The sequence below is a fragment of the Catharus ustulatus genome, chromosome 6 (assembly GCF_009819885.2).
Source record: "Catharus ustulatus isolate bCatUst1 chromosome 6, bCatUst1.pri.v2, whole genome shotgun sequence".
Classification (NCBI taxonomy): Eukaryota; Metazoa; Chordata; class Aves; order Passeriformes; family Turdidae; genus Catharus; species Catharus ustulatus.
Window position 1 is genome coordinate 37,550,444 of NC_046226.1, and position 26,996 is coordinate 37,577,439.

General features: G+C 40.1%; 1 protein-coding gene across 1 annotated transcript; it reads left to right on the forward strand.

Moving 5' to 3' along the window:
- Window positions 1-1,585: 1,585 nt before the first annotated feature.
- LOC116998273 (cytosolic phospholipase A2 epsilon-like) lies at window positions 1,586-25,729 on the forward strand. The gene is made up of 20 exons (XM_033063793.1): window positions 1,586-1,612; window positions 3,499-3,571; window positions 11,005-11,141; window positions 11,440-11,571; window positions 11,927-11,967; window positions 12,806-12,848; window positions 13,436-13,499; window positions 14,846-15,006; window positions 15,224-15,316; window positions 15,951-15,988; window positions 16,659-16,815; window positions 17,282-17,418; window positions 17,886-18,108; window positions 19,225-19,339; window positions 20,025-20,162; window positions 21,040-21,147; window positions 22,238-22,429; window positions 22,893-23,059; window positions 24,473-24,656; window positions 25,491-25,729. Exons 1-20 carry the CDS (start codon window positions 1,586-1,588, stop codon window positions 25,727-25,729), a joined length of 2,469 nt encoding a protein of 822 aa, XP_032919684.1.
- Window positions 25,730-26,996: the final 1,267 nt, after the last annotated feature.

Consider the following 26,996-nt stretch of genomic DNA (forward strand, 5'->3'; position numbering starts at 1 on the left):
TTTGCAGGAAATGAAACAGAGTAGGATGGAGGATGTTTCAGTCTATTTTACAGGGGAAACTTGCTCAACAATAGGATGGAAAACAGCCAGGTAGGTGCAATATACAGCCTGAGACTGATTAATGCTGCTTTTCTTTGTGTTCTGCTGGCTGACATAAAACCTGCCTTTCCCCCTCTGAGAGTTCCTACTACTCTCAAACTCTTCAGTTTCCCTAGTGTTTCAGTATTGTCTTTTTGAAGCAGAGTACAATAGTAATTTATAAATAGATACATTTTTTAAAATTTCAAGATATTCAAGATCATTAAAAAAAACATGCTGACTTGTAACTGACCTTTTGCTATCTCTCTAGGAATATTTTCCTTTTGGGTTACCTTCGAGTGCTACTTCTTGTGATCTGTTAGTTACCCATCCTTAAAGTGCTCAAAATTTCTCTGGATGACATTTTTTTGGATCTAGTTCTTAGGATAGAATGCCTTAAACTGCCAAATATTTTAGAAAATTAAAATTATATCGTGCCATTGAAGTCACCTCTATCAATTGGTTCTCAATTCATTGCAAAGTGAAATGAGATTATTTTGAAATTGATTGATCTGTTAATTTTTATAATAACATGGATGATTTTAAAAATACAAAACCAACCCCCCTTTTTTTTTACATCCTGTGTACTAACTTCGTGTACTCCCTCAATGGGGCAGTGTGTGTAGTGTTCAATGAAGTCTTATAAATGTGAAGACATGAAGAATTTGTGAGAACATGAGGAATAATTAACATTGATTTCAACACTAACTTCACCCTCACAAATATATCCTCTTAGAGGTCATTCACTGAAGCATCTTAATTCAGATGCACAAAGTAAAAAAATTTTGAGAAAGTGGGTGAGCTTTTAAAGCTTTTTCTTTACAAGGGAAACTCTTACAGGTTCAACAGGTGACTTGGGAATTGTTTCATGCAATATTTGTCATTGCAATATCTGCTTGGCTGAAAGACAATTTACTGCCTGAATAGAGGAAAATGGAAGGTGAGATGGGGATGACAAAATTTCTTTCAGATATGTCTTTAAGCAAAGAATACAGAATCCCTAAAAGCAATGAAAGCTATTAAAAGGCTTTCGTATGCACATTGGTCTGTTTGGATGCCCTTGGCCAAAGAAGTCCTGGGAAGCCAGATGGTCCCTGGATGCTGCCAGTCACCTCCCCACAAGGGGCTGTGGGCAGGAGCATTGTGGCCTCCTCAAAAAGTGATGAGGATGCTTAAAAGTGTAAAACATCTGTTCTGTGCCTATAACCTTGAAGGCAAGGTCACTTTTCAGCCTTCGTTCCCTTCTAACTACCAGTGCAGAGCCCATCTTCCTGCAGTGCCAGAGCCAGGTGCGCAGCTCAGCTCCCGGGCAGAGAGGAGGAGGAAGAGGAGGAGGAGCTGGGGATTGCTCAAAGTGGTGGTGGCGGGTGAGGCTGCGCTGAGTCAGGCACTCACACACCTGCCTGAGGCTCCTGGCTGCTTAAAGCACAGGGAGCTGCCTGCCTGAGACTCCTTGGGCACATCCACCACCACCTTTACACCTGGCTCACTCGGGGAAAGGACCACGATGGGGCTGCTCTACAGCAGGAGCCAGGTAAGAAACGGGAAGAGGGGGCTCCATAATGAGCTGAGCATCAGGGGCAGAGGGGACCTGCTCTTGGGGGGATGGTTCACCTCTTGTATCTTCAGCTCTGAGAATTATCCTGAGCGCCGAGGCTGAGAGCAAAGCAGGGTTTCTTTCTGACTGGGTTTTGTGACGGCTTTGTGTTTTGGCCTTCAAACACAATGATGAAGTAATTTACGTTTTTGAAAATTCACAATTAATCATTATTAAAAATAAATGTAGCTTCCACCCAACTGGGCTAGGCAAAACAACACATTGAAGAAAAATAAGGAGTTATCATTAATGTCAATGAATGCATAGGGAAAGTAATGAAATTAATACTATGTGAGATGTCAAATAAATCTCTCTTAAAACTGGTGGCAGATTTGGGGCATAAGGGAATGAATGGCAATGCATTGTTTTATGCTGATCTATGTATTTGTTGCAGTGGTACTCCCTGCTCTTTAGGTTGTGCGTGTGAACTGTCTCTTACATATGTTTGTTGCAACACTACTCAGTTTTGTTCTTTCCTCCTTGTTTTTGGTGTGGTTTTGTTGTTTGGTTTTTTGGGGTTGTTTTTTTCTCTTGTTGGTGGAATTTCTAGTGGAGTTTTGTTGCTGGATTTTTGTTGTTTGGATTTTTGGGGGTTTTATTTTGTTTGGTTTGACTTGGTTTTTTTTGTAATTTAGAAAATTAAGTGTGCAATTTTTCCTTTTTTTATTCCTTTAAGAAGGACAATAATCTAAGGAAAAAAGTACCTCAAGTTCAGCCCCAACACATTATGTACCACATTTGTCTGATCCTTGCTTAAGATGAGAGGATGACAAAATCAAAGCTGTTTCCTCAAAGGTTTGTTAAATGACTTTTGGTAACCACTTTTAGGTTTAGGTGGTTTCCCAAAATCATAAAAGACTTGGGTTGGAAGGAACCTTAAAAATCCAACCCCATCCCCAGGGGCAGGGATATCACCCATTACCCCAGGTTGCTCAAGGCTCTGTCCAACCTGACCTTGAACACTTCCAGGGTTGGGGCATCCACAGCTCCGCTGGGCAATGTGTTCCTGTGCCTCATCACCCTCTGAGCAAAGAACTTCTTTCTAATATCTGATTTAAATCTCTTATTTAGTTTAAAACCATTCTCTCTCATACTATAACAAACTATGTAAAAAGTCACTCTCTCCCTCTTGTTTATAATCCCCCTTTATGTACAGGAAAGCTGTACATATTTCCTTTGATACTTTCCTGAGAGTTTTGCTTAAAGGAAGGTTCAGTGAGCTGAATTATTCACAGTAATTATAGACTTGTGCCTTTCACTCACTCCTCCTGAGAAGTTTGGAATAGGTCTCTGGAAGGTTCTTCCCAGCTCCTTATTTTTTAAAAGCCAGCAGTGCTCCATATCAGACTTAAGAATGCAATTATGTGGCTATAAATCAACTGATGAGCAGCATCATTACACCACAATATCGTTACTAATTCCTGCCCTGCTAGATTGTTTGCTGTTTGTTGTGAAATGCAATGGATATATATGTGACATCCTGTGAATTTTCTCAGACCAAGATGTGTGTCAGCTGTACTAATAACACAGCAGGGTTCCCCATCACACCTTTCTGTGAGATTGGGTTGTAAGGGTCAGATACCTCAAGCTGAAGGTTACCACAAGTGTCCTCAGAATGGAAAATGAAGGACGTCAGAGGTCTGGTCTGTGGTCACAGCTGGCTACAAACCTTCTGGGAAGAAGTCAATGCACAAGGAACAACCTCGGATTAGAAATGTTTTTGTTGGTTGGAACTGAAAGTGTTAATTCTACTCTGTCTTTACTATACTTCTGTTCTTCCTTTTTGCATTCTCATCCCATGCATTTTGTGTGCTGTTCAACAGACAGAACCGTCTCCATGCAACTTGCTCACCGTAAAAATCATACAGATGAAAAATGCCAGGAAAGCAGACTTGTGTGAGTATCTTTGCTCTACCCCTGGAGCATCATCATGCTTGTAAAACTGCTCTGAATATATCAGGTGTCACACTGCAGACCATATTTAAAAGGAGAGAGACAGAAGATGTGTGATCCTGGTGTGCTGAAGATGAGGTAACACAGAAGACATTGTTTTTCCTTTTATCTTTGTCAATATAATACTGAAATCTAGCCACCAGTTGTAATGCAGAACGTTTGGACAGTTTGCATAAAATATTTCACATCTGAATCTGAAAATAAATGTTCTTTTATTCACAGGAAAAATTGCAATATGAACTTTCTTTCCATAGTTCCATCTTACAGTAATGTCCATCCTGTGTAACCCTGAGATTATCAAAGAGTATCTGATGTCAGCTCAGGTCTGCACACTTGGCACCTCTTATGGATTATCAAATTTTCTTCAGCAATAGGCATGGCTCACAGTTAGCTTTTTCTATTCTAAAATAGTTTTACAAACTGCCCAGGAATTATGCAAATGTTATTAATAGTCTATAAATATCTGAACTGTAAAACATTAGAAAAAATGGCTTGAATGACAACCACTTCCTCGTATCTGAGACTTGTCTTGCATCTGTTCATTTATACACATAGAAAGGTCTGAATGCAGAGAGTTTCTATATTAACAGGACCAAGCTAAAGCTGTTCACTTAAAAAGATCCAGGACAAGATACTTTTGTGCCTTTCCAACATTATTTGCTTTAAATGCTGCAACAGTTTGTCTGGAGACCAAAGGTAGGTGAAGAAGAGTTTGTCACTCTGATTTTTAGTGAAGAGCAGTAAGATGCTTTGTTGTTGATGAATGTATGGGGAAGAAGAATCCACATGAACCTTCTCTCTGGACTACTTCTACAGCATGGAAAGCATATTTGATGCTCAGTTATAGTCTGTAGATAAATCCCTTCCTATACCTAAAACTTATTTGAGTGTATAAACATGCACACTGCACTGAAAAAGAAGTGAGGAAAAATTGCAACCCTTAGATATCTCCATAGATAATGATGTTCTGTTAGAACATCTGCATGACAATGAGCTTACCAAACTTCCTCTTGACCTTTTTCTCATCTAGATCAATGCTTTTCATTTTCATCTTTGAGCTGTTTTTGTGGTTTTTTTGTTTTGTTTTGTTTTTTTCTGAATGGAGTTTATTATGTTTTGATGCTCTCTTATTTGATTCTAGAAAGTTTCTAGGGCATGGACAGGTAGTGAAATGCTCAGGCTCTTCTACTTCCCAGTCCCAGCCATGTCCCACCAGCCCATAGAGCCTTCTAAAGGAGCAGTTTGTGCAACAGAGGCAATTTTGGAGGAGAAAAATTTTTGCACAAAAACCCCAGGACAAACACTTGCAAAAGGGGAGTGCTTTCCTTGTTGTGGACATTCATCATGTAGGAAAAGAAAATCATACCAGTCAGGAAGCACTGCCTTGCTTATGTTTAAATGTTGAATCTAGTTTTGACTGATAGCTACTTATTTCTAGTAACATTTAATTTTACTGAGTGTGAGATATGTCAGCTGTATTTATCAGAAAAATTTGCTTTTAAACTGTTTGAGGACATACTTTTCTATGCAGCCACACTTAATAGAAGTCACAGATTTCAATGACAGGCTCTTTATCATATAAACCTATATTTCAAAGTTTAAATGAATTAATTTAACCTCTGCTTAGCTTTTCTGACAGTGTAAAAGCTAGTGCAAATTGAATGTTTATAACTTTATAGGACTTCCACAGAGAAGCAGCAAAATGGGAGTCTTGAGATAAAAAAATGCAAACAAAATTTTGCTGTTTTTTGTAAAACCAGAGGAGTATTGTTGAGTTGATTCAGTCATCTTTACAGCTCTCAGAGGCACATGTCCTCCATCACCAGCAAAGCAGACTTCTATATAGGATCATGTTTCTAACACTGATTTTTTTCTCATTCTTTCTTTTCTCAGACCCATTTTTAATACATTCTCTTTCTTGCAAACTTTCACAAATAGAGCAAGTTGGCAAGCATCACCTATTTTTCATTCACTGTACCAATTTCTGACATTTTAAACTGGCTTCTTCTATCTCTTGCCAATTGTGCCTAACCTTGCACTAGATTTCTGTAGAGTTTTCAGATCACTTTGTTTAATACTCATCTAGTGATTAAAAGGTCTCCCAACCTGGTGCTGCAGGTTAACTTTATTATTGGTGTATCTGCTCCATTTTCCAGGTAATAGAGGTGGTAAAATTAATCCATAACAAGAGTCTCAAAATCTCACTAACATCTCTTATGGAATAGATAGTAAAAGAACTTTAATAGGAGTTCGGTGCACAAGAGAGTATTTTTAACTAATTTAAAGAGTTTCATTCTGCTTTTTAAACCCCGACTCTTTTTAATGCACCTTTCCCACTGATCCCTCAGTGTGTAATTTATAACACTAATTTCCACTTGTGTATTAATGCCTATCTGGCATCACTGATAACACATGTGAATTTAGTGCCTTGTTTGTGTTCTTCACATTCCCCTTTCTCACTGGGCACACCCACATGCTCATCAGGCTCATTGGGCCTCCTGATATTCCTGGACCTGTGATTGCTTGCCAGTTCCCAGATTTGGGTGTGTCCTCCACAAGCATCCTGATTCCCTAATGGAGTAAGACTTGGATGTGCATCAATCCAACCCACCCTTAAAAACTCAGCTTTATCTGCTGAGATTTTTCAAATTTCAAGATCAGCTGCTCACCTTGGGCAATGAGTGCCAAAGTTTATGCAGGTTGCAGGCAGAGTGTAGCAAGTTCATAGAAGAAAAAAAAATCCAGTTAAAGTAGTCTCAGGAAGCCTCTGTATCTTAAATGTGAGGGCTGAGAGAGCACTAAAAGATGTTTTCCCTCTTATGCTCTCCTTAGACACCCATCCATAAATGTGATGCATGATTTCTGTCCTTGATAAGACCAAAATTTCTTCCCCCCCCAAAAGAAGATGGTGCCGAGAAATTAAGTCTTTAAGCAGAATTAACAAATGGAAAACAGAGTGTTAAGGGTTAAACAAGGTAAAGTGGGCTACTGCATGGGAATACTAAGTTCAGCAATTTTAACCCATCATTCTCCACTTCCTGAAAATGTCCAAGACTCCTCAGTGGACATTGGATGTGGGCCCTTGGCTAAATGGATCTTGCCCAGTGTAGAGTTAAAAATATTCTTCGTAGTAAGAATATTTTCTTAGTGAGAAAATGATATTTTTAAAGCTTTTACAGATTTTTAAAAAATTTAAACTGTGCTTTTTAATTTTGGAAACTTCAAGTTTTGGATTTTTTTCTAGAAGACAAATTTGGGTTCTATATTTTATTAAATGATTAAGTAAGTTTTATATTTTCAACAAAACTTTTTTTTTTCTTTTTTTCTTTCTTTTTTTTTTTTACAGAATTGCAGTAGCACTTCTGTCACAGATAGATCAATTCATGTGAAAGTCCCTTGACATCCAGAAAAAAAATGTAGTCAGTGAAATACATTATTGTTTGACGAACTGTGTCCCACCATGATACTTATTGCAGGAACAAGCAGACTTCCTCTGGCGTTCTGTTCTTGCACTGTTGTTATTGTTTCACTGTTATTTATTACTTACTTCATCATTTAAGCAGTTGCAACTACACACCAGCAGCCTATTGTTCTAGGTGCTGCATGAAATATGATTATAAAATCAGAGGATGTGGACTGATAAAGACAAACAAGGAAGGTTGTTTAGCAACATCTCAACAAAGGAGTGTTTTAAAGAGGGATGTCAATGAGATTATATAAATACAGCTTTAGGAATACTTGTAGGATGCTCCACCCAGAGTGAAGGGCAGGGTGGGAGAAAGTGTGAAAGTTTTTCTTGAAGTTTACCTATTAGAAGATGAACACTGGACACTCCCTGGGGATGGGAACTGATCTTGGACAGAATGAATTCTGTTAGTCCGCCTGTAAATCGCCTTCTGGAAGGCCACAGAAGTAGCCCACATTCTTATTTAAAAAATAGTATTAAAAGCTTCAATTATATCAATTATCTAATATTTTGCCCTCTAAAGACAGCGATGGTGACTTGTCCCCCTGCCCTCAGCCAGATACTTACTCAGCCATAAAGTGGGAAAAAATTTTTAAAAATGCTCCTCTGAATTGGTCTTGATAGCTTATGTTTTGTGACTTGGCTGGATCCAGGTGCAGGGAGACCAGGTCAAGGAGATGCTCTGGGCAAACAGGCAGACCACATTCTTGGCTCAGGTCCTTTCAGCACAAGAAAAAACTGTACCATAAGTGTAATGAAAAAATCTACCTCCCAGAAACAGTGAGGAGTTAAAGGCAGTTCGTGAGGAGAAGGATGTTTGAGGCTTCTACCCAGGTTACAGGTGGGCTGAAGCTTGCAGATGTTAGCATCAAAAATGGAGATGGAATTAAAATGAAAACATTTGGTTGAGCCCTGTTTGAGCTCTCTACGAGGCAGGTGAGATTTCAGCTTGAGGCAGGTGAGTGGGTGTCCTGCTGTTTGGGATGCAGCATGGGGCTGTGGCTGTGGTGTTTTTTAGCATGGGTCATGTTGTTGTAATGCTTCCTAATGGTATGGCACAGTTAAGATCCAGTCCTGCCTGTTATTATCCTGGAAGATAATTAGACACTTAGTGTAATAACTGGACGAAGAGACCGTGCTTTCATAAATACTGCTGCCACACCTGCTTTTGGCCGGATATTGCCCCACAGGAATACCATGGCTGCCATCCCAAGCATGTTTGACAGCTGTTGGCGTGTCATGGTGGAGGGGAGGGACCTGACAGGTCACTGGGGTGATGCTGTGCTGTGTGTATCCTGTGAGACCCTGGCTGCTGTAGTTGTTAGGCTTGTGTACCAGGGTGATGGGGTTTGCTGTGGCTGGCAGTGGGAGCCTTGTAGGTGCACATGCAAAGGCAGAGGGAAATTGCAGTGAGACCCACCAGGCAGGGCACAGGACAGGCTGTAGAGTGTCATTTCTCACTCACCTGGAGGGGGTCAAGCAGAACATCAGCCTGAAGTGTCAGAGATGTGTAAAAAAGATTCCTGGGTTGTAAATACCTCCCTCTTAACACCTGGAAAATTATTTGCAGACAAGAGATAATTAGGTTTCAGAGGACACTTCTGAAGCACAAAGGGCATCACCAAACACATTTTGCAGATGGGAAGAGGGAGGCACACTTGTTTTAGTGGCCGTCAGAATTCTCCCAGAGAAAGTCGGAGATCTAAATGAGAAGTCAGAGCTCTGGTGTCTGACAGGTATTTATTTCTCAAAGGTGTACGATACAGTGCAGTTGCAGACAGTGACCACTCACAGTCAAAAAATAATCAATGGAGTTTCACAATAATACAGTGTTCTTTGCAACAGATGAAGTCAGAGCATGTATTACTAATTGGGAAATGTCACTGAAATAAACTTTGGTACACCCATAGACTTATCCATTTGGATCCTTCTGATCCTTCCAGTGGCGACAAGAGCCAACAGCAATCTGTGCTAATATCAGTCTAGGCTTCCCAAGAGCCAAAAAGGATTTTTTAGGGACATTTCCTATATGCACACAGAACTTTGGGAGCTATTAGAATTGTTAAAAGCTCAGCTGATTTCTATGTGTTTTGATGGTTTTTTTTAAATAATATATCTTAATATTTATGACAACTACTTTAATGGTCAAATCTACTCTTCTTTCATTCATAGTTACTCAGAAAAGATGACTTAAGCCTCAAAGAAGTCGAGGAGGGGGTGGGGTGTGGAAAAAGGCTGATTTTGTTAATTCTTGAATTACACATAGGGAGTCAGTAATGGGCCAGGTCAATTACTTTGTGCTTCCCAAAGTCTATCAGTAAAACTGTGTGACAAGGCTTAGGCCTATTCAGATGCTGTTCAGATGAAGGTGTGTCTGCTATGTGATGGCAGGAATGCTTGAGTACATGGCATTACAGAAAGAGGAAACACTGTTCTACTAATAGGATTGGCATTTATGGCAATGCTCCCCACGCTATCTTTGGCACTTGTGTAGGTTGTCATCCCTAACTAAGAGATCATATTCTGCAGGGTGACCATCACACTTTTGAGTGTGCGTCCACAAGATTGTTAATCTAATGATTCATACTTGTTTTTTTATTTCCTAGTTATGATGACAAATGTATTTGCCAGTAGATTATTCTGAAGGAAAGAATCATGTCCATGTCACCATGGACATTTATTCAGAATGAAAGTGTTTTTGATGATGCAAGACCTGCAGACTGCTGCTAACCCCTTCTTTCTACTAAAAGCTCCTACAATGGAGCTCAGGTGGGAAGTTACACTTTACAACTGGCCACATCAGCTGAGAAAGGAAAATAGAACAAGTCAAGTTTCCCTCCCTACATCTGGTAACATTAGCATTAATAGGTGAACTTTATGACCTGAACACGCCTCGAATGGAAACAGCAGAGCAACGCAATTTCGTGCAAAGAAGCAATGTCAGCTCACTCTGTGCTGGGAAGCACAGACAAGCTTCCACCTGTACATGAAGTGTTGCAAACACCTTTGCCACTCTGACTGAGGCACAGAGATGCAGGTGAAAATAGTGACATTAAGCAACACCTTTTTTAATACAGATTTATTGGTGAAAACTCTGCCCCAGCACAGCTGCTTCTCAAAGCAAATGTTATCCATTAAACTGTTCAACATTTCAATGCTTTTCTTATAATCTTCTTCACAGAAGATTAAATTCTACAATTTCATCTCTGCAGGTGATTAATCTTCTTTTCTTTGAATTTTTTTCTTTATATTTTCTTGAAAAAAAGAAACACTCTGTTTTTGAGTGTTTCCTTTTTAAACTTTCCTGAGGGAAGAAACCAGACTGAAATCAGGTGTCTTGGTAGAAGATGTGCCTTCCATACAAAAATTTGGCTTTATGAGCATGTTGAATGCAACAAGCTCTTGCCTCCTCTGCATCGGCAGCCAGAGGTCCTAGAGGGAAGAAAGGATGCTCAGAAAGCAGACAAGACAGAACTTACAGCCAGAGCTGCTCTAGACATACAAAGGCGTGCTCATGCTTACCTGTGGAAGCCCACTGTGTAGGAGCTGTGCTCTGTCCATGGGCAGCCCCTGTCACAGCTGCTAATGTCCACGGTGGCCAGCCCTGTGAGGCCAGTGTGTGTGCGCCCCTATGTGCATGGATGGCTCTTCAGCAACACAACTGTGTATCTTGAATGTTCATTTTTTCCCCCTAGGACTTGAAAAAAGTAGTTCTCAAGAAGAGCACCTGACAGGCTTTCACAATAGTGAAGCAAGACATTTGTCTAGCAGCAGCTTGATGGTATCTTAGCTAGTGTCAGGCCAGAATTCTGTGTATTGCTTTGTGTGCAGAGCTTAAAAATGCCCACCTTACAGGGGACTAGACTGTTTCATTGGCCCACTGCTTTCCCGCTTTCCCTGTCTTCAACAGTAAGTCAGTCTGACTGCTATGTGAGCCTGAGACTGCCAACAGCTTCAGTGCAGCATTTCCGCACCAAGACTGTCCAGAACAGCAAGAACCCGACATGGAACGAGACCTTCCACTTCACAATTCAGAGCCAGGTTAAGGTAAGAATGCAGACACCTCCAACAGCTAATCTTACCAGATATCAAGCAAATCCTGTAATCCTTCAACTCTGCAGGTCTTTCTGGGATCCCTTGTGAAGTATTCACACTCTCTTACTGTATTATTTAGATTTTGATGGTTTGATAAGACTGTATCTGCCTGCATAGTCAATAGAGTATACAGAGAGCAACTGCAATATTTCTATCTTTTCATTCTTTTCCAAGGTTCTTCAACTAAAACGAAATCTCCGTAGCATGTTATATTTGCTAATCTGTTCATATTTATTTATTTTTCCCCCAGAACATTCTGGAGCTTAAAGTTTGTGATGAGGACAAAGTAACTGAAGATGACCATCTCCTCACTGTTTTCTTTGATGTCTCCAAAATCCAGCTTGGAGAAAACATTCAGCTAAGTTTCCAGCTGAATCCACAGGTATGGATAAAATTCAAGGACAAAGCAAAGAGGGTGTGGTCAGGTGAGAGTATGCTTGTGTGGACAGCATGCCAAGAGGGAGCAGGGGGCAGCAGCCACCAAGAGGCCCTGCAGTATGCATTCCACTTGTCCTGCAAGGTCTACACTAGGAGTCTGCCAAATTAATGGGTAAGATGCTAGAGTACATGATGCTAGAAGTGTAACAGATATAACATGAAGGAAATTAGGTCTGGGGCATGTGCAGCAACAAAAGGTGGGCACTGGTTTATAGAGACCCCTGAAGAGCAGATTCCTGTAGGATATCTCTCTTCACAGGAGACCAAGCTGCAGTGACAGCCTTAATTTTCTTTTGCAGGGAAAAGAGGAGCTGGAGGTTGAATTCACAATGGAGAGCAGGTGTGTAAGATGAAATAGCTGGAGGTGTAAGATGGAAACACAAAGTTACTGCCACAGATCAGTTCACACTTGCAGCCCTCTAACACTGCCAACATCTGAATAAAACAGAAAGTAATTTTGGGTAGAGAGTATAATGTAGAAGGAATGCATGATGGTGCACGGTATGCACGCATCTACACTGGGCATCCAGACACACAGAGAAGCAAGCACAGGGCTGGTGGGATGTGCATAGAGATGTCTCTGATGTCAGCTGCTCACCAAGCTAAAAGGCACATTGTACATAGGAGGAAGTTTTAAGTTTCCTCTCTTGTTCCTTACTGTGGGATTCCAGATGTTTGCATTGTCATAAGAATTTTTTTCTGTGTTTCTTTGCTGACTGTACAGTTAATGGAGAGAATAAACATGTAGATCAGTCCTAGTGCTGCTGATTTTTAAAGTGTATAGTAATTCCCCCCCCTTTTTTAATGGCATGTTGGATGAATACAGCAGCTTTTTAGCTCTGATTCCACAGGTTTGAACTGAACAATTTTGTGTGATTAAGCCATCCCTGTCTAAATTGTCTTCAATTTGTCAGAAAACGATCTGTCTGATACAGTGAGGAAATCCTCTGTTTGATGCATGTCCACAAATGTTGCAAAGTTCAGGTTCTAGCCTGTGAGAGGCAAACTGGATTGAATATGCATGTAGAATTTCTGATTCAGTTTATTCATGTTACCTGTCCAAAGATGGACTTCTAAAGATAAAGATAACGAAATAATGCTTAAAGAAGAGTCAGAAACAGAGAAAAAAATAAGAATGTGCTGGTTTTGAATTGATTGTTTTCCATTTTGTCTTTCAGTCCAGATCCTCCTGAAAACATTGTTACTAATGGAGTTCTAGTGGTAATTTTTATTTCATACTCCTTTTCACTGCTGTGGTGTACAGGAATGCTTTATTGGATAGCTGGGTGTTAAAGGTACCGGGCCACTGTGGTGGCATGCAGACATTGACCAAGACCAACACACACAGCCTAAATCTGTGTTGGCATTGGCTTTCCCATGTGGTCCAGCATGTGGACTCATGCTGGGAGAGGTTAAAGTCATGAAGACTGTGAGCTGCTGCCAGTGCTGGCCTCTGCCTAAACTGAGCTGGGCTCAGGGGCATGGCATCCCTCCCCCTGCCCAGGGAGAGCTGGGCACCCTGTTTGGAGAGCTTTCTCCTGTGGCTACTCCTCCCCCAGTCCTTGCAGGGCTCCTGCAGGCAGAGCGAGCAGATCCGTTCTCTTTCCTCATCTCTATGCATTCTGTTATTTCCCATGGGGAAGTCCAGTCCCATCTCCCTAGACCTGGTAGTGGGTTTACAGGCTGGCATCACCTCTCCCCTGAGGCACATGCCCCAAGACCCTGTAGGCACATGTCCAGTGGACTGGATGAGGTCGAGCTCTGCTGACAGTGAATGCCTTTGTCCTTGCCCCCCTTGTCTCTTACAGTCCCGTGAGGTTTCCTGTTTGGACGTGCAGGTGAACGATGGGAGGCTGAGGAAGGACACTATGGGTGAGCCTTTCACTGACTTATGGAGCAAATCAGGTTGTCACTTAATGGCAGAAGCACTCAGTGCTTTACACTTGAGTATGCTGGTTTTAAAATTATTTAGGACGCAAGACAAAATCTCACTGATGCCAGTGGCTGATGGAGGTGGTTGGAGTTGATCAAAAATATTCAGATTATTTCCCCACAAAATATTTTCCTCTGCAATAACATCTTGCCAGATACTTACCATTTTCCAAAGCAGTTGTGCAAGGTATTGAGGATTTTTTGGGTACTAATTTGGGTTTTTGAAGCAAACTCTTTTTGTTTCTGGATTCTGGGACAAAATAATGGACAGAATGAGAATTGGGCCTCTTTTACCATCTAACTTCATAGAATTTCTTTAGGTATAACAATAACATGCCACTGGGTGAAACACAAGACACAGTATATTAATGAAGAGGTTTGCTGCACACTTATAGCAGTGCATCACTGCCATGTCAAGCCCATACTTGTGGAACTCTGTGCCTCCTACGCAATTTTCAAAGTATCTTGTTCTGACATCTCATGATGACCCCAATCCAGCACACTGCTTAAGCACCTGGATGATCCAGTTGAGCTCAGAGAAAAAGTTTGCTAGATGTGACTAAAAATGCTTAAGTGAGGTAATTCTTTTGAGGACTGACTATATACTTTGGAGTGTGTAGCTGTACAGAATACATTTCACCTTGAACCTGGGTCAATATCTTTCTATATAACGACCATTTTTAATTACTTCAACAGACAGATCTGACACTTTCACTTTTTACATGAAAGCAAAAAAAACCTACCAGACATTATTTTGTAAGTGCTAGAAATATTTCAGAAGAACTATTACAGGTTGAAGGAAAGAGAAACATGATAGAGGGGCTGAGATTTAACTGATACCACAAAGAACTGTAGTCTGACGCAAAAAAAACATTTCCCCCAAAAACCCCAACATTTTCGAAGTATCTCAGCAATAAGACAGTATGTAATACTTAAACATTATTCTGGTGTAATAATAAGGTATTTTTTGCATTTCAGACTTTCAGAAAAGAGTGCCCCCTCCCCCAAATATTATTGGGTGTGAATCATCACCTAATGAGCAGAGCTGTAGTGTCTGCTATCACATGTATATCTAAGTGCAGTGGTGCTACAACAACAGTCACTATATGGCACATTCTGCACACCATCTCTAAAACTGAAACCCTCAGATAAATCAGTCTATTTATTCTTCCTATAATTTGGGTATCAAAATGATGTCATTCCTTTAGGAAAAGATGTATTAAATTACTGTGCAAGCAAATTATCCAAATTGTTTGAAGAGCTTAATCTTGCACCCCCTTGTTCAGAGAGGAAGTTTGCATTGACTGTGGACGGGTCGTATGAAGGAACCCAGGTGCACACGCTGAGCTCCTGCCTGTGCCCCACGTCCCCAACCAGGTTCCACTACATCAAGTACAACCAGTCGGCGCTCACGGTGGCTCTGCCGCAGCGCAGGCGGCTCAGCAGGGTGAGTGAGCACCACCAGCATGTAGCTCTTTCACTGGGGGCCTCTAGGACCTGAGTGTGTGTGCTGGGAATTGGTTAGGGCATGTCTGTGAGACACTGGAGACTGCTTTTACCTTTTTTTTGTCCTTTGTTTTTTTTTTTGTTTGTTTGTTTGTTTTTTGGTTTTTTTTTGGTAGAATAGGTAACTTGTTTATTTTTTGTCTTACCCTTTCTTCCAGTCTATATCAAGTCAAAATGAAAGGGATATGAATGAATCTGTGACTCTACCTCTGAACTCGCTTCCTATACAAGAGAAAATAGCAATTGGTGAGGTGAGAACAAGTCTTTCTTAACAGAAAACATCCCAACATGCATTCAGTTTGGTGGATGATTAGTCTTAGAGCTCAGTGATTCAGTTCCTGTCAGACACAAAACATGCTATGGTGTAAAGTGTGAATGACAGTCACTCTGCAACTATGCAATAGTTTTTCTTTGTTCTGGACATGGATCCAGGCATGCCCTGTGAAACCCTGTTCTGAGTTTAAAATAACTTCCTCAGGACACATCTAATATGTACGTTCATCAATGTAGTACACATGCTAGCAGTAATGGACATGACAGTTAGGAGTTAGATTTGCAAAGGGAATGCCTGAAGTAGAAGATAAAATAGAGATCATCCATACATGTGTGGTTCAGATGCTCAGCTTTCAACAACCTCCCAAAACAATGAACGTTAAACTATGAGAAGCTGAGGGGCCCTGAGCCCACCTAGCTTGGGTGAATGGCTCACTTTTATTCAACCCGGACTGTGCTGGAACTTGTGAAGTTCTCTCATTGCTGGCCAGATTCTCCAGCCACATTGCTGAATTCAAAGACAGTGAAACTCGTGCCCTAGATGGAGTGGGGGAGGAAGGTGCAGGAGTAATGACCTGAGCATGCTTACACTGTTTGTATTGCGATTTTCAGGACAGGACAATTGACTTGTACACAAAGGCAAATGAATGGTAAGTGAGTCTCCAGCAGGACCTGATTCTGTAACTGGGAGACATCTGCTCCTACACAAAACTCTTTTGAAATAATTTGATGCAGGCTCAGATGGGAACAGATGTGTGAGTTCATTATTGTGTGAGTTGTAGGCTTTTATTTGTAAGGTTCTCCTTTTTAATTGATAGAAAATTAAATAATGGGTCCCCGTCCTCCAAATTCCCAAGCTGCTAGTGCATCTCAGCAATAGTTCTTGATTTGTGTGGACTGTTATGCCCACAGATAGAGAGAGCAGCTCTGCAAAGAAATCACATTTCTGAATTGTACAAACAAAATAACTTTAAGGCATGGTAACTGTTTATCTAATTTCACAGCTGCAGTGCCTCTTGACAGAGGTTATCTAGTTACAGGATGCATAGCAGCACTACTGAAACTTGAAAAATTAATGATATGAGCAAATAAAACCAGAAGTCTGTAGTAGATACCATAATGGACAGTGTGTCATGATTTGCTCTGCCTTACTATTTGCATTCTCATTTTCAGCTGCAGCAATTAGCAGAGGCTTGTCTGTGGTGTTGTTTCCAGTTTATTACATTATAGTGTCCACAAACTGCTCTGTAAACACACACAAGCACAGCTGGAGTGTCCACTGTGACTAATGATGTAACAATACCTGTGCCCTGGTCTCAGGACTCAGGGTCTGTGTTTCAGACCAAGGAACCTTGATGCCCGCCTGGGGTTTGACCTCTGCACAGATGAACAGAATTTCCTGCAAAACCGAAAGAAGGTAGTTGCTGCTGCGCTGAAGGATGTGCTTCATCTGGAGGAAGATCTGCAAGAGCATGAGGTAACCAGTTAAGGTCACCTTTGGGGGATTTTTCTCTCTCCTTTCCTTCAAGCCTGGAGATGAGGGATGATTTTTTTACCTCCATCTGGATAAGGAGTGAGAATTGTTAACATCAGCTCATCCTCCAGGGCACTTTGCCACCTGTGTGATCTCCGCTGGAGAGTTCAACTGTCTGTTTAGATAAGCAAAATCTATGTTGCCACTCAGCTTCAATTGAATTATTTGAAGGCATTTCAAACCAATAGCTTGGTCTGTGTTTCTTAAAAATACTCTGAAGTACCAAGGCCTAATATATTCCACAGGGATGTACAGTACAGAAAAAATGTTGCTTTTTCTCTTAATTTATGTGTATTATTTACTAGTGTTTGGACCCTGCTTTTGCATTTCTGTAATCTTTTGACATTATTTGTGCCTTAATGCCACTCTTTCATCTATGCTTTCTGCTCTTTTTTTTAATGTCCAACAGGTGCCTATAGTGGCTGTGACCACAGCAGGGTGTGGCATAAGAGCACTCACTGCCATGTATGGCAGCATTTTGGGTCTCCAAAAGTTACGTGTTCTGGACTGTGTTTCATACATCAGTGGTTCGTCTGGCACAACATGGTGAGGAGTCATTTTGATACTGTTGTTTGGGTCTTGCTTTGTTAAGAAAAACCTATGTTCTGTCTTGGTTTCAGAAAGGGTAAAGGTGATGAATTAGTTATTGCTTCCATCTTTGGGTTATGAGTGCCAAAGTCACCTACTAAAGAATTATTGTGCATTGTGACCCATCCCTAACCAAACGAGGAGACTTTATTGGAAGTGTAAACATCCCTAATCCTGTGAAAAATGATCCTTTATTGTTATTTACCATTTGACAGAAACACATTGACAGCTGGTGTAGCTGCTTGTGTTGCACCTCAGATTAAGTGACTTTTGACTGGTTGCCTTTCTGCTCAAAGTAAGCTCAAAGAGAAGAGTAACTGAAAGATAAATTGATTTGCATCCAAAACTCTACAAAGTGTACTCTCTGAGGTTCAAAAGCATCTTGTTCATTTCTCCCTACATTCCATCATGTCTCCTGTCTGCAGGACAATGACAAAGCTGTATGAAGATGCTGACTGGTCACGTAAGGATCTTGGGGAAGTAATTGTTGAAGCACGGAAGCAAGCAGCCAAGTGCAAGATGGGGGCTTTTTGCTTGAAAAGTCTGAGGAACTATTACAGAGAGCTGAGCCAAAGGACCCAAGCAGGACATAAAACATCTTTTATTGATCTATGGGGGCTCATGATCGAAGCCATGTTAAATGATGGGGTAATGTCTATCACGTCTTCCTTCTCATAAAGTTGTTGACTTAATATTTACAACCATTGCAAGAAACTAGAGTCCTAGGAAGAGACAGCTGGTTAGTAACACTGTACTTGGAGCATAGGCAGAACACCACTTATTTACATTAGTAATTTGGAGGGACATTGTATGTCTACATGAGCCTGAAGTATGATTGAATGTAGCAGAAATGCTGCATTCAAAATTTTTAAGGTTCTTAGGTATTTTCTATTGCCCTATGCTTCCATCTCTCCACTACTGCAATATTTGCACACTCTTAACTTGAATGTACTGCAGATGTACCCACTATGTCCAGCAGTTTGTGACTTAGTGATAAGAAAGTATATAGATCCAGAGCTGGTGAGATATATTAGCTACAGTGGATGCCTTTCAGCTACTTTGATCTCTCAGGATCTTCAATTTCTAATTTTATTGTAATGACACAAGCAAAAACTTTCCAAAATTTCTCCAGACTGATGATAGCTGGGAAAAAAGCTATTTTATTTCAAAATTCTGTAAACATGGTTTACTTTTTGTCTAGATGAAACAGATAGAATTAAATAATCTCATTTCATGTCATATTTTACACAGTGTTTCCAGAAGAAACTCAGTGCTACATAGCAAAACTTGCTAGAATTTATTTTGGCTGAAGTATACCCAAAACCTCCATTTCCTGTATAAGTTGTTAGTATTGCACACTGCTCAAAGACCTCTGTGGATGTTAACTTTCAATACAGAAAAAAAAAAAGAAATCTTGATTAGAAAGGTCATTAACAGGCTGCGTTGAAGAATTCTAATCATTAACAGATGAAGTATATGATGACAGCTCAACTACCCAGATATGCCGTATATTCTAACTTACATTTAACCATACAAAGCTAGAACAGAATGTGAAGAGATTCACTGCTGTCATTGTATACTGAAAGCTGAACATAGCTGGTTATCTTAACCAAAATTGTTCCTGCTTTCTTATCCACTGTTATTCAAACACATGGAAGTGAATTTAGGAGCAAATTCAGGAAAACAATGTCTTAGAGTTTAGAAGCTGATGTTTCTAAGGAACTGATTATAATCTAACTCCTCGTGTTTTTTTTCCAAATCCAGAAAAGCCACCACAGACTTTCTGATCAACGTCAGGCAGTGAACCACGGTCAGAACCCACTGCCCATCTACCTTGCCCTTAATGTCAAGGATAAAGTTGCCACCAAAGATTTCAGAGGTAATGTTTCAATTGTGAAAAAGAGCTATATTTTCACCCAGGGAGATATACTGTGGGGATACAGTAAATAAAGTAGAATTGTTTCAAATTCTCACTCCAAGCCCAGAGAAGCAGTGTTCAGAAAAGTAAAGAGTAACTGGACAGGCACACGATACATGTCAAGAGTTTGGTATTTTGTAAGACCTCTTGGCATGTGATTGTTTATTTTCAGGTATTAACTTCAGACTAATAACACAACATAATTCTGTGACAAAGTCTCAGAAATTATATGAATTTTTTAAGAAAGTAATTCACTAGAGCTTTAAGTTTACTTAATAATATTCTGGTCCATGATGGGAATTGGAACCATATGATCTTTAAAGTCCCTTCCAATGCAAACCATTCTATTACTGTTTTTCATAGCTGGCTAAAGGCAATAGAAGTCAATATGAGTTCTAGTCCACCTTCCTTGAGAAAACTTTGTACTCACTAGATAAACAGAAGAATTTAAATTTTCCCCAGCTCTGACATAGTTCTTTCACAAACCTGGGGACAGTGTGATAGCTGGTTCAGCTGGCTGGCAGGGTTTGCTCAGGACATGTGCTAAGCCAGTTTTCTTGTGAGAGCCACTGTCTGAAGCTTATTCCAAGCCTGGAAACTGGACTATTTTCTATAGTGGAGCTAACCTTGGTGCATGTGTTGGCAGAGTGGGTGGAGTTCACGCCGTACGAGGTGGGCTTCCTGAAATACGGCGCCTTCATTCGTGCGGAGGATTTTGGCAGCGAGTTCTTCATGGGTCGCTTGATGAAGAAACTCCCTGAGTCACGAATCTGCTTCATGCAAGGTAACTCACCAACCTGGGGGGGTGAGCTAGATTTTAATAGAAACATTAATGATACAGGAATTCCTCCCCAGAAGCCTGTTGTTAGCATGGGGCAGAAGAGGTACTGGGTCAGTCAGCTGAAAGGCTCCCCAGGGAAGTGGTCACAGCACCAAGCCTGCCTGAGCTCAGAAAGAGTCTGGACAATGTTCTCAGACATGGGGTATGATTCTTGGGGTTCTCCTGGTGTGATTCTTGGGGTTGTCCTGGGCAGGGCCAGGAGTTTGGCTTGATGATCCTTGCAGATCCCTTCCAACTCAGGATATTCTATGATTCTATGTTTCCTGAGACTCATTCAACTGCCCTTGCCAGCAAAGGTGGTTTTATCATTTGGTCTAAGATAAAAATAAACTGAAATGGCAAAGAAGTTGTCATGTACCTTTGTGAGTGCTTTTGAGGCATCATCATTTCCTGTAGCTTGCAAAAACCTTTCAAAGTTGGAAATCTATGATACTCTCTGGAAGCAAAAAAAACAAACAAAAACAAGTTGAATAAATCAGTGGGGTGAGAAAGAGGAGAATCAGAGAAGGAGCTGGTTGGAAACATTTCTTTATCAAAGGAAAATGAAATGAAAATAGGAACATGAAAACTGAATCTAAAATTAAAAAAAAAGTTCCAGGTAAAACATGGTGAGAGGGAAAAGACTTGGAATTTTTTTCTGAAGTAAATTTACATAAATAAGTTTGCCTTTGGAGTCTACCACTGAAACAGATGTCTGAACTTAAGCAAAAATTGGATGGAAGTAAGAAAAAAGAGAAGAACTGGGGAAGGCGCAGAAGGTGGTTTTAAAAGAACCTGTGTTTACATCTGCATTGCTTATTTTACCTCTCTTGCTTTCTAGGAATGTGGAGTAGCATTTTCTCCAAAAATCTCTTGGATGCCTGGCATGCAGCTGACAATTCAGAAGACTTCTGGCACAGATGGACCCAAGATAAAGTGACTGAAATAGGTAAACCAAAATACCTTCCTCCAGACCCCTCTGATAGGCTAAGTGCACTCACATTTCCCATTTTTTGAGCTTTTCTGTCATCCTGTTTCTATCAGTCTCTGGGTATGGAACATTCCAGAAAAATGCAGTTATTTGATTCGACTGATTGCCAGTGTTTTGCTTAAACAGTGAGGCTGTGAAAAGAAGGAAAGTCTTGATATACAGGAGATAGGGAAGGGCACACAAGGTGGTCCCTGAAGTGTTGTCTTTAAAAGGCTGGGAAAGATATAGCGCTGTCAAAGCCTTATGTTATGTATTCATTATCCAGAAAGGAGCTTGATTGTTTCTGTTTCAATCTCCTTTCCCTGCACAGCACATCCCTCCCTCAAAATCTGACTACACTGAAAGACTTAGTAGACAGGGTCAATGTGGTGGAGCTCTTACAGCAGCTGAGAGCAGCAGCTCAGTACTGAAAGAGCATTCTTTGGAAAAACTCACGAGCATCTTCATGACAAAATTCAAGCAAAGCCAGTGAACAGCCTTGGGTCACATTTCTGAGGACTATGTTTTCATAAAAAAACCCCTCAAAGTCTTATGTTTGAGTTTATATAAATAATTTGGAAACTTTGTTGAATTCAGGTGTCCACAACTGAACCAATGTAACAATCTAGCTTTTTAAAAGTAAAAATATTTAGTTTGAAAGTAAAATGCTAAAATTTTTCTATGCTTTTCAAAATAAGCTTTAAATTTAGTGTTTAACCTATATGGAATCTAAAAGCTGTAATCACTTAAAATATATTAATAAAATTAGTTCCCCTGTTTCTTGTTTGTTTGGAAAAGTAAATTACTTCAGTGTGTACCAAAATCAACCTGTTTTATGGGAAAAATGTTCTTTTAGCCATGTATAAACAACCAGAATTTAGGAAACACAAGTAAGTTTATACGTTTGTTATGAAATTAAGTGGAACTCACAGCAGATAATAGATAAAATAATACAATGTTGAGAACACAAGATTACAGAAGAGCCATTGAGCCTTTCTCCTCTTTGTCTTGCCTCTTGTTAATTATGGTTATGATTCAATTTCATGCCATTTGTGCTGTGTATCTCCAGAGGAACAACCAGACCTGCCTGAGAAGCCGTATGAGATGGCCACGTGTGTTTTCACTCCTACGAGCGGCCTCTCCACGACGCTCCGGGACATCCTGACGGATCGCCCTGCCGTCTCCAAGTACCACAACTTCCTAAGGGGCTTCCAGATGCACAACGAGTACATCCAGCAAGAGCATTTCACAAAATGGAAAGGTGGGCACGGCTCTCCTGCCTACATGTCTCCTTGGGGCAGGCACAGGGGCTGGCAATTAGTGAGGGATGTCTGCACATCCTGGAGAGAACTGAGTGGGTTTTGTGGTTACCTGTTAGTGCTCACTGAGAGGAGGGAGAAGGAAGGAACTCCTCACACCTTTCAATTTCAGTAACACAAATTTTCAATTATTTAGTTGGATATTTAAAGGCCTCACACGAATAAAAATTGCTGGGGTGGGGCTCTGCATATAAGACAACATCTGAGTAGGTTTTGGTGCAGTTCATGGATTTAAAACACAACAAAATGTGAGTGGAGAGGCTGAAAGAGCTTTAGGATTGCTACACGCTACCTACCCTAAAGCAAAGGGAAAATCCTGGATGGGAGAGAAACTCACCTTTGCCTTCTAACTTGACAGATGTCTTTCTGCAGTTTGCTAATGGCTCTGAATCTTCAATTCCTTAGACACTTTGCTAGACTCCTCTCCCAATGACCTGAGAGGCAACTCGGAACACCTGGAGCTGGTGGATGCAGCTTTTTTCTTTGAAACCAGTTACCCACCCCTTATGAGACCAGAGAGGAAAGTGGATGTCATCATACACTTAAATTACACAGGTGGATCGCAGACATTGGTGAGAAACTTCAAAACTGATTTTCTTCTATGAAAGCTTTTGCTTTGCATTCCACTACTTTCAAACAGGTGTCTGTGAAATAGGAACTTAGTGGAATTCAGTAACATGGTGTTTTCAAATCTTAGAAAAAGAATGGAAATTTCTAGAGAGGAAAATGTGTATTTTCTCAAACTACTTTTGAAATATTCCTAAGTTCTTCTACAGTGAAATACAAACAGGCAAAATGAAGTTAAGAAAGTCTAGCTGCAATGCCTATTATAATTTTATACATAATATTTAATAGCTCAAATATAGTTGGGAAACTTTTGTGACTTAAGTGCTGAATTAAATCTGCATTTTGCTTATAAATGTACAATTTTTTTTCCTACAAAATGATTTTCTAGCAAGAACAGCCTAATGATTAATGGGTTTCTTAATCTTTATTTTTATCTCTTTATAAATTAATTTTTTCTTCCTAAATAGTGGACCTGAAGTGAGGTATCAAATGCATTTACTGTTCTTGCAGAAATCTTATTTGGTTAAAATGGTTATATACATTTTGAAAGCAGTATTTACCGCATAAATAGACTCAAACTTCAAAATATAGAACAGACTTGCAATTGTAAACCTGTCCCTGAGGGACACCCCAAAAAATGCAAAGTTCAGTGGTTAAGGTTCTGTCAGTTTTTCAAGTGGAAAACACTTTAGTGGTGAAATTACAATGAGAAATACTTGTCTTTTTACTGCAGTGGAAATGATAATATCTTCAACTATATATCTTTCTTGTATTCTGAAATCTTTTTGAAATACTTAATTCAAAATTAGGTGGTACTTTTTTCTTAAATAATTTAACAAAGCTGGTCATCACAAATGGGCTTTCTGATGAATAATTTTAGTGCTATATTTTGAGGTATAGAATATGGTATTTGAAAATCTCGTGTTATTTCTAAAATTGAAAGTTATAGATATGGGTAGATTTAAGTCTTAAAACCCTGCTAAAGTTCACTGAGGTCCACTCACAAGTTGTTCTGCTATATAAACAGATAACAGGACTGGGAATCTTGCTGTCTTAGATTGCAAATTTAGTTTTGTTTAGATCCACATTTTTTCTGACTTAGTTCTTTAATTAATGGTCTATAACATTGTTTGAATTTATCTGTTCTGTTTCTACATGATATTCTCATTCCAGAGACATGCCTTAGTGCAGGTTTAAACTCTCTTTGCCATCTTGATACTAGGTGTTTTCCTGGAATACTATTTCCAAATGGCTCCTTGGGCAACTGAAAAGCAGTCCTTGGGGCTGTCGGTGTCCACATTATTTATGGGTGGCTCTCTCTCAGTCTGTTTTGTGCAATTTTGCATGAACTGCTGGGCTTTGGCAACAGTCTGATCTTTGCTATCTTTTCTGTTCCTTGTGCTGCTGCTGTTGACCAGCCCCTGGAGCAGGCTTGCAAATACTTTGCAGAGCAGGGAATTCCATTTCCCTGCATTGGACTGACTGATGATGAGAAGAACCTGAAAGAGTGCTACATGTTCGATGGTGCAGAAACCCCAGGAGCTCCTCTGCTGCTCTATTTTCCATTAGTGAATGACACTTTTCAAACATATGTAGCACCTGGTAAGTTAACAGTACCCAGGTAACTGTATTGACTCAAGGAACATTCCCACTCCCTGGGTGCTTTTTCCTCAACCCAATACAACCCTCCCTTTGTTTGTTTGCTTGTTCATACTAGTGAATAGATTGCAAAATGGGATGTTTCAAACTGTTTTCAAAATCTGGGGAAGTCTTGTGCATAATTTTATTTGTGTCTTGGTGGATTCAGGGAATAGAAGAATTCTGTTCCTCAAGTAGAGGAATGGAAACTAATATCATCTTGTAATTTCCAGAAGTTTACTTTAGGGTATAGAACAAAGCATATATTTCAAATTATGTATGTTTTGTGATACTCATATCTAGGTGAGAATCACAGTATAGAATGGTTCTGTGGAAGGCCACAGTGCCTTCTATTTAGGCCATTTAATATGCTGGTTGAATATGCTGGAATATCAAAGCAATAGTACATAGTGTCCTTCTGGATTAGTATTTGAGATGGAGACTTTGCTTTTAAGATGGTTTCCAAACTAACTAATATTCTGCATCTTCCTGTCCTGTATATCTCTATTCCTTTTAGTTCATGTTGTACCAAAGAACCTGCCTGGTAAGCCTTGAGCAATGGTGACCACACAAAATGATGTGCCATGAGCTGGCCAGAAGATGGTGCTGATGGCAATGGAAATGACATTTAATGACACTTGTTTTATTCCAATAGGCTTTGTTCAGAAGTAGATTTCTCAGGACACTGCATTTATCTTCACAGTAATTGTCTGTGATCTCTCCAAGTTATCACTGACCTATCAAAGTATGGTATTTCCGTGGGACTATGCAAACACATTCCTGTTTTCCCCTTGACAGGCATGTCACGCAGTGATGCTGAAATGGAACAGGGCAAGGTTGATATCTCCAGTTTCTCCTCTCCATACTCAACCAGGGAGGTCTCACTGAAAGTAGAAGATTTCAACAAGCTTCTGAAGCTGGCTAATTACAACATAATGAACAACGAGAACATGATTCTTCAGGCCTTGCGCATGGCTGTGGCACGGAAGAAACAAGCCCTGAGCCAGCCAGCACCACAGGCACAGCCCTCTGCTTGAACAGCATTTTCCTGTCCCTTACTAAGCGTTTACCAAGACAGCATACACGTGATAAATACTTCACCATTCTTGACAGGGGCCATGTATTTCTAAGTAACCTTCTCAATCTTATCCAGAACTGCAGTACTAAGCTCAGCAGTTCCTGCTGTTATTGCCATCTCACTGTGGTCTTCAAAGGATGAAGATTCAGCTGTGTGTGATAGGGAAATAGCATTAGCTCTCTTTGTCTGCAGTCTCTTATGGTCTTGGTGGCTAGTTGCTAATAATTTTTCATATGCAAAATATTTTGGTATTTCACTGGGACTATTGGTAGCAAAACCATAAAGCCATCTTCAGACACAGAGGGTGGTGACCATGCAGTATCAGTTTAAAACATTTTACTTTGTTTTAATAACCTGAATTAAATAGCCTTCTACCTTTAAATAGTTTTGTTTCCCAGGTGCTTTTTGGTCATGAATTGTTGTGAAATAAATATTTTATGAAGGATGTTTAATTTTTCAAATTTGTGTTGGACAACACAGATACGGATCAGTGGCTGTTTAGGTCTTATCAATTAAATCAAACTTAAACATTTGTTTTGAAGGACCACTGCTATCTCCTCTCACAACCGTGTCCTGTCTGAGATCACACATATGTTCTGCATTATCTCCCTGAAGTGCATTTTTGCTTTAGCATCATCTGGAACTTTTTCAGTATAGTGTATTGAACTATTGCAAAAACACAGAGCATGTGAAGGGGATTGCAGGATGTATGGTAATTGAACACTGGAGACATGCAGTAAGATACCAATTTTCTGCTCACTGCATCTCAGTGTATCCCATACCCAAACACACTTAAGGCCAAGAAAGATCCAGCAGAGAGAGATGTGTAGCTTCTGTGTCTGGTGTGAACTCTTCCTTAGAGGTGAGTAACCAGAGAGAGGTATTCTTTTCTAGATCTGGAGCTGGTTAAGAAGTTGGTTTTTACTGATTTTGTGTAATAATCCCACAGAAGTGTTTCATATAATAATCCCTTTCTTGTGAAACAAAGGCATATGCTGGCATCTAGAAGTTGGTCAAAGGTCAGCTAAAATGAGCCTTACAGGAGTCCATCAGAGCCTGGCCTAAAACGTAGGCAAGATCTATAGAAGAGTATCTTCTTTCCACAAATTTTCCAACAAGGTAGATAGGCAATTTCTGCCTTATAGTCTAAAATCCTGCTCACTGTTTTATCTGAGTAGCCACTCATAAGCTCAAACTAAGCTCAAACCTGAACTATCAAAATGGAT

Coding starts and splice junctions, on each gene's coding strand:
- LOC116998273 (XM_033063793.1), top strand. CDS start 1,586: ATGGGGCTGCTCTACAGCAGGAGCCAG. Junction 11,142..11,439: donor CAATTCAGAGCCAGGTTAAG/GTAAGAATGCAG, acceptor TTTTTCCCCCAG/AACATTCTGGAGCTTAAAGT. Junction 24,657..25,490: donor TCAAACATATGTAGCACCTG/GTAAGTTAACAG, acceptor TCCCCTTGACAG/GCATGTCACGCAGTGATGCT.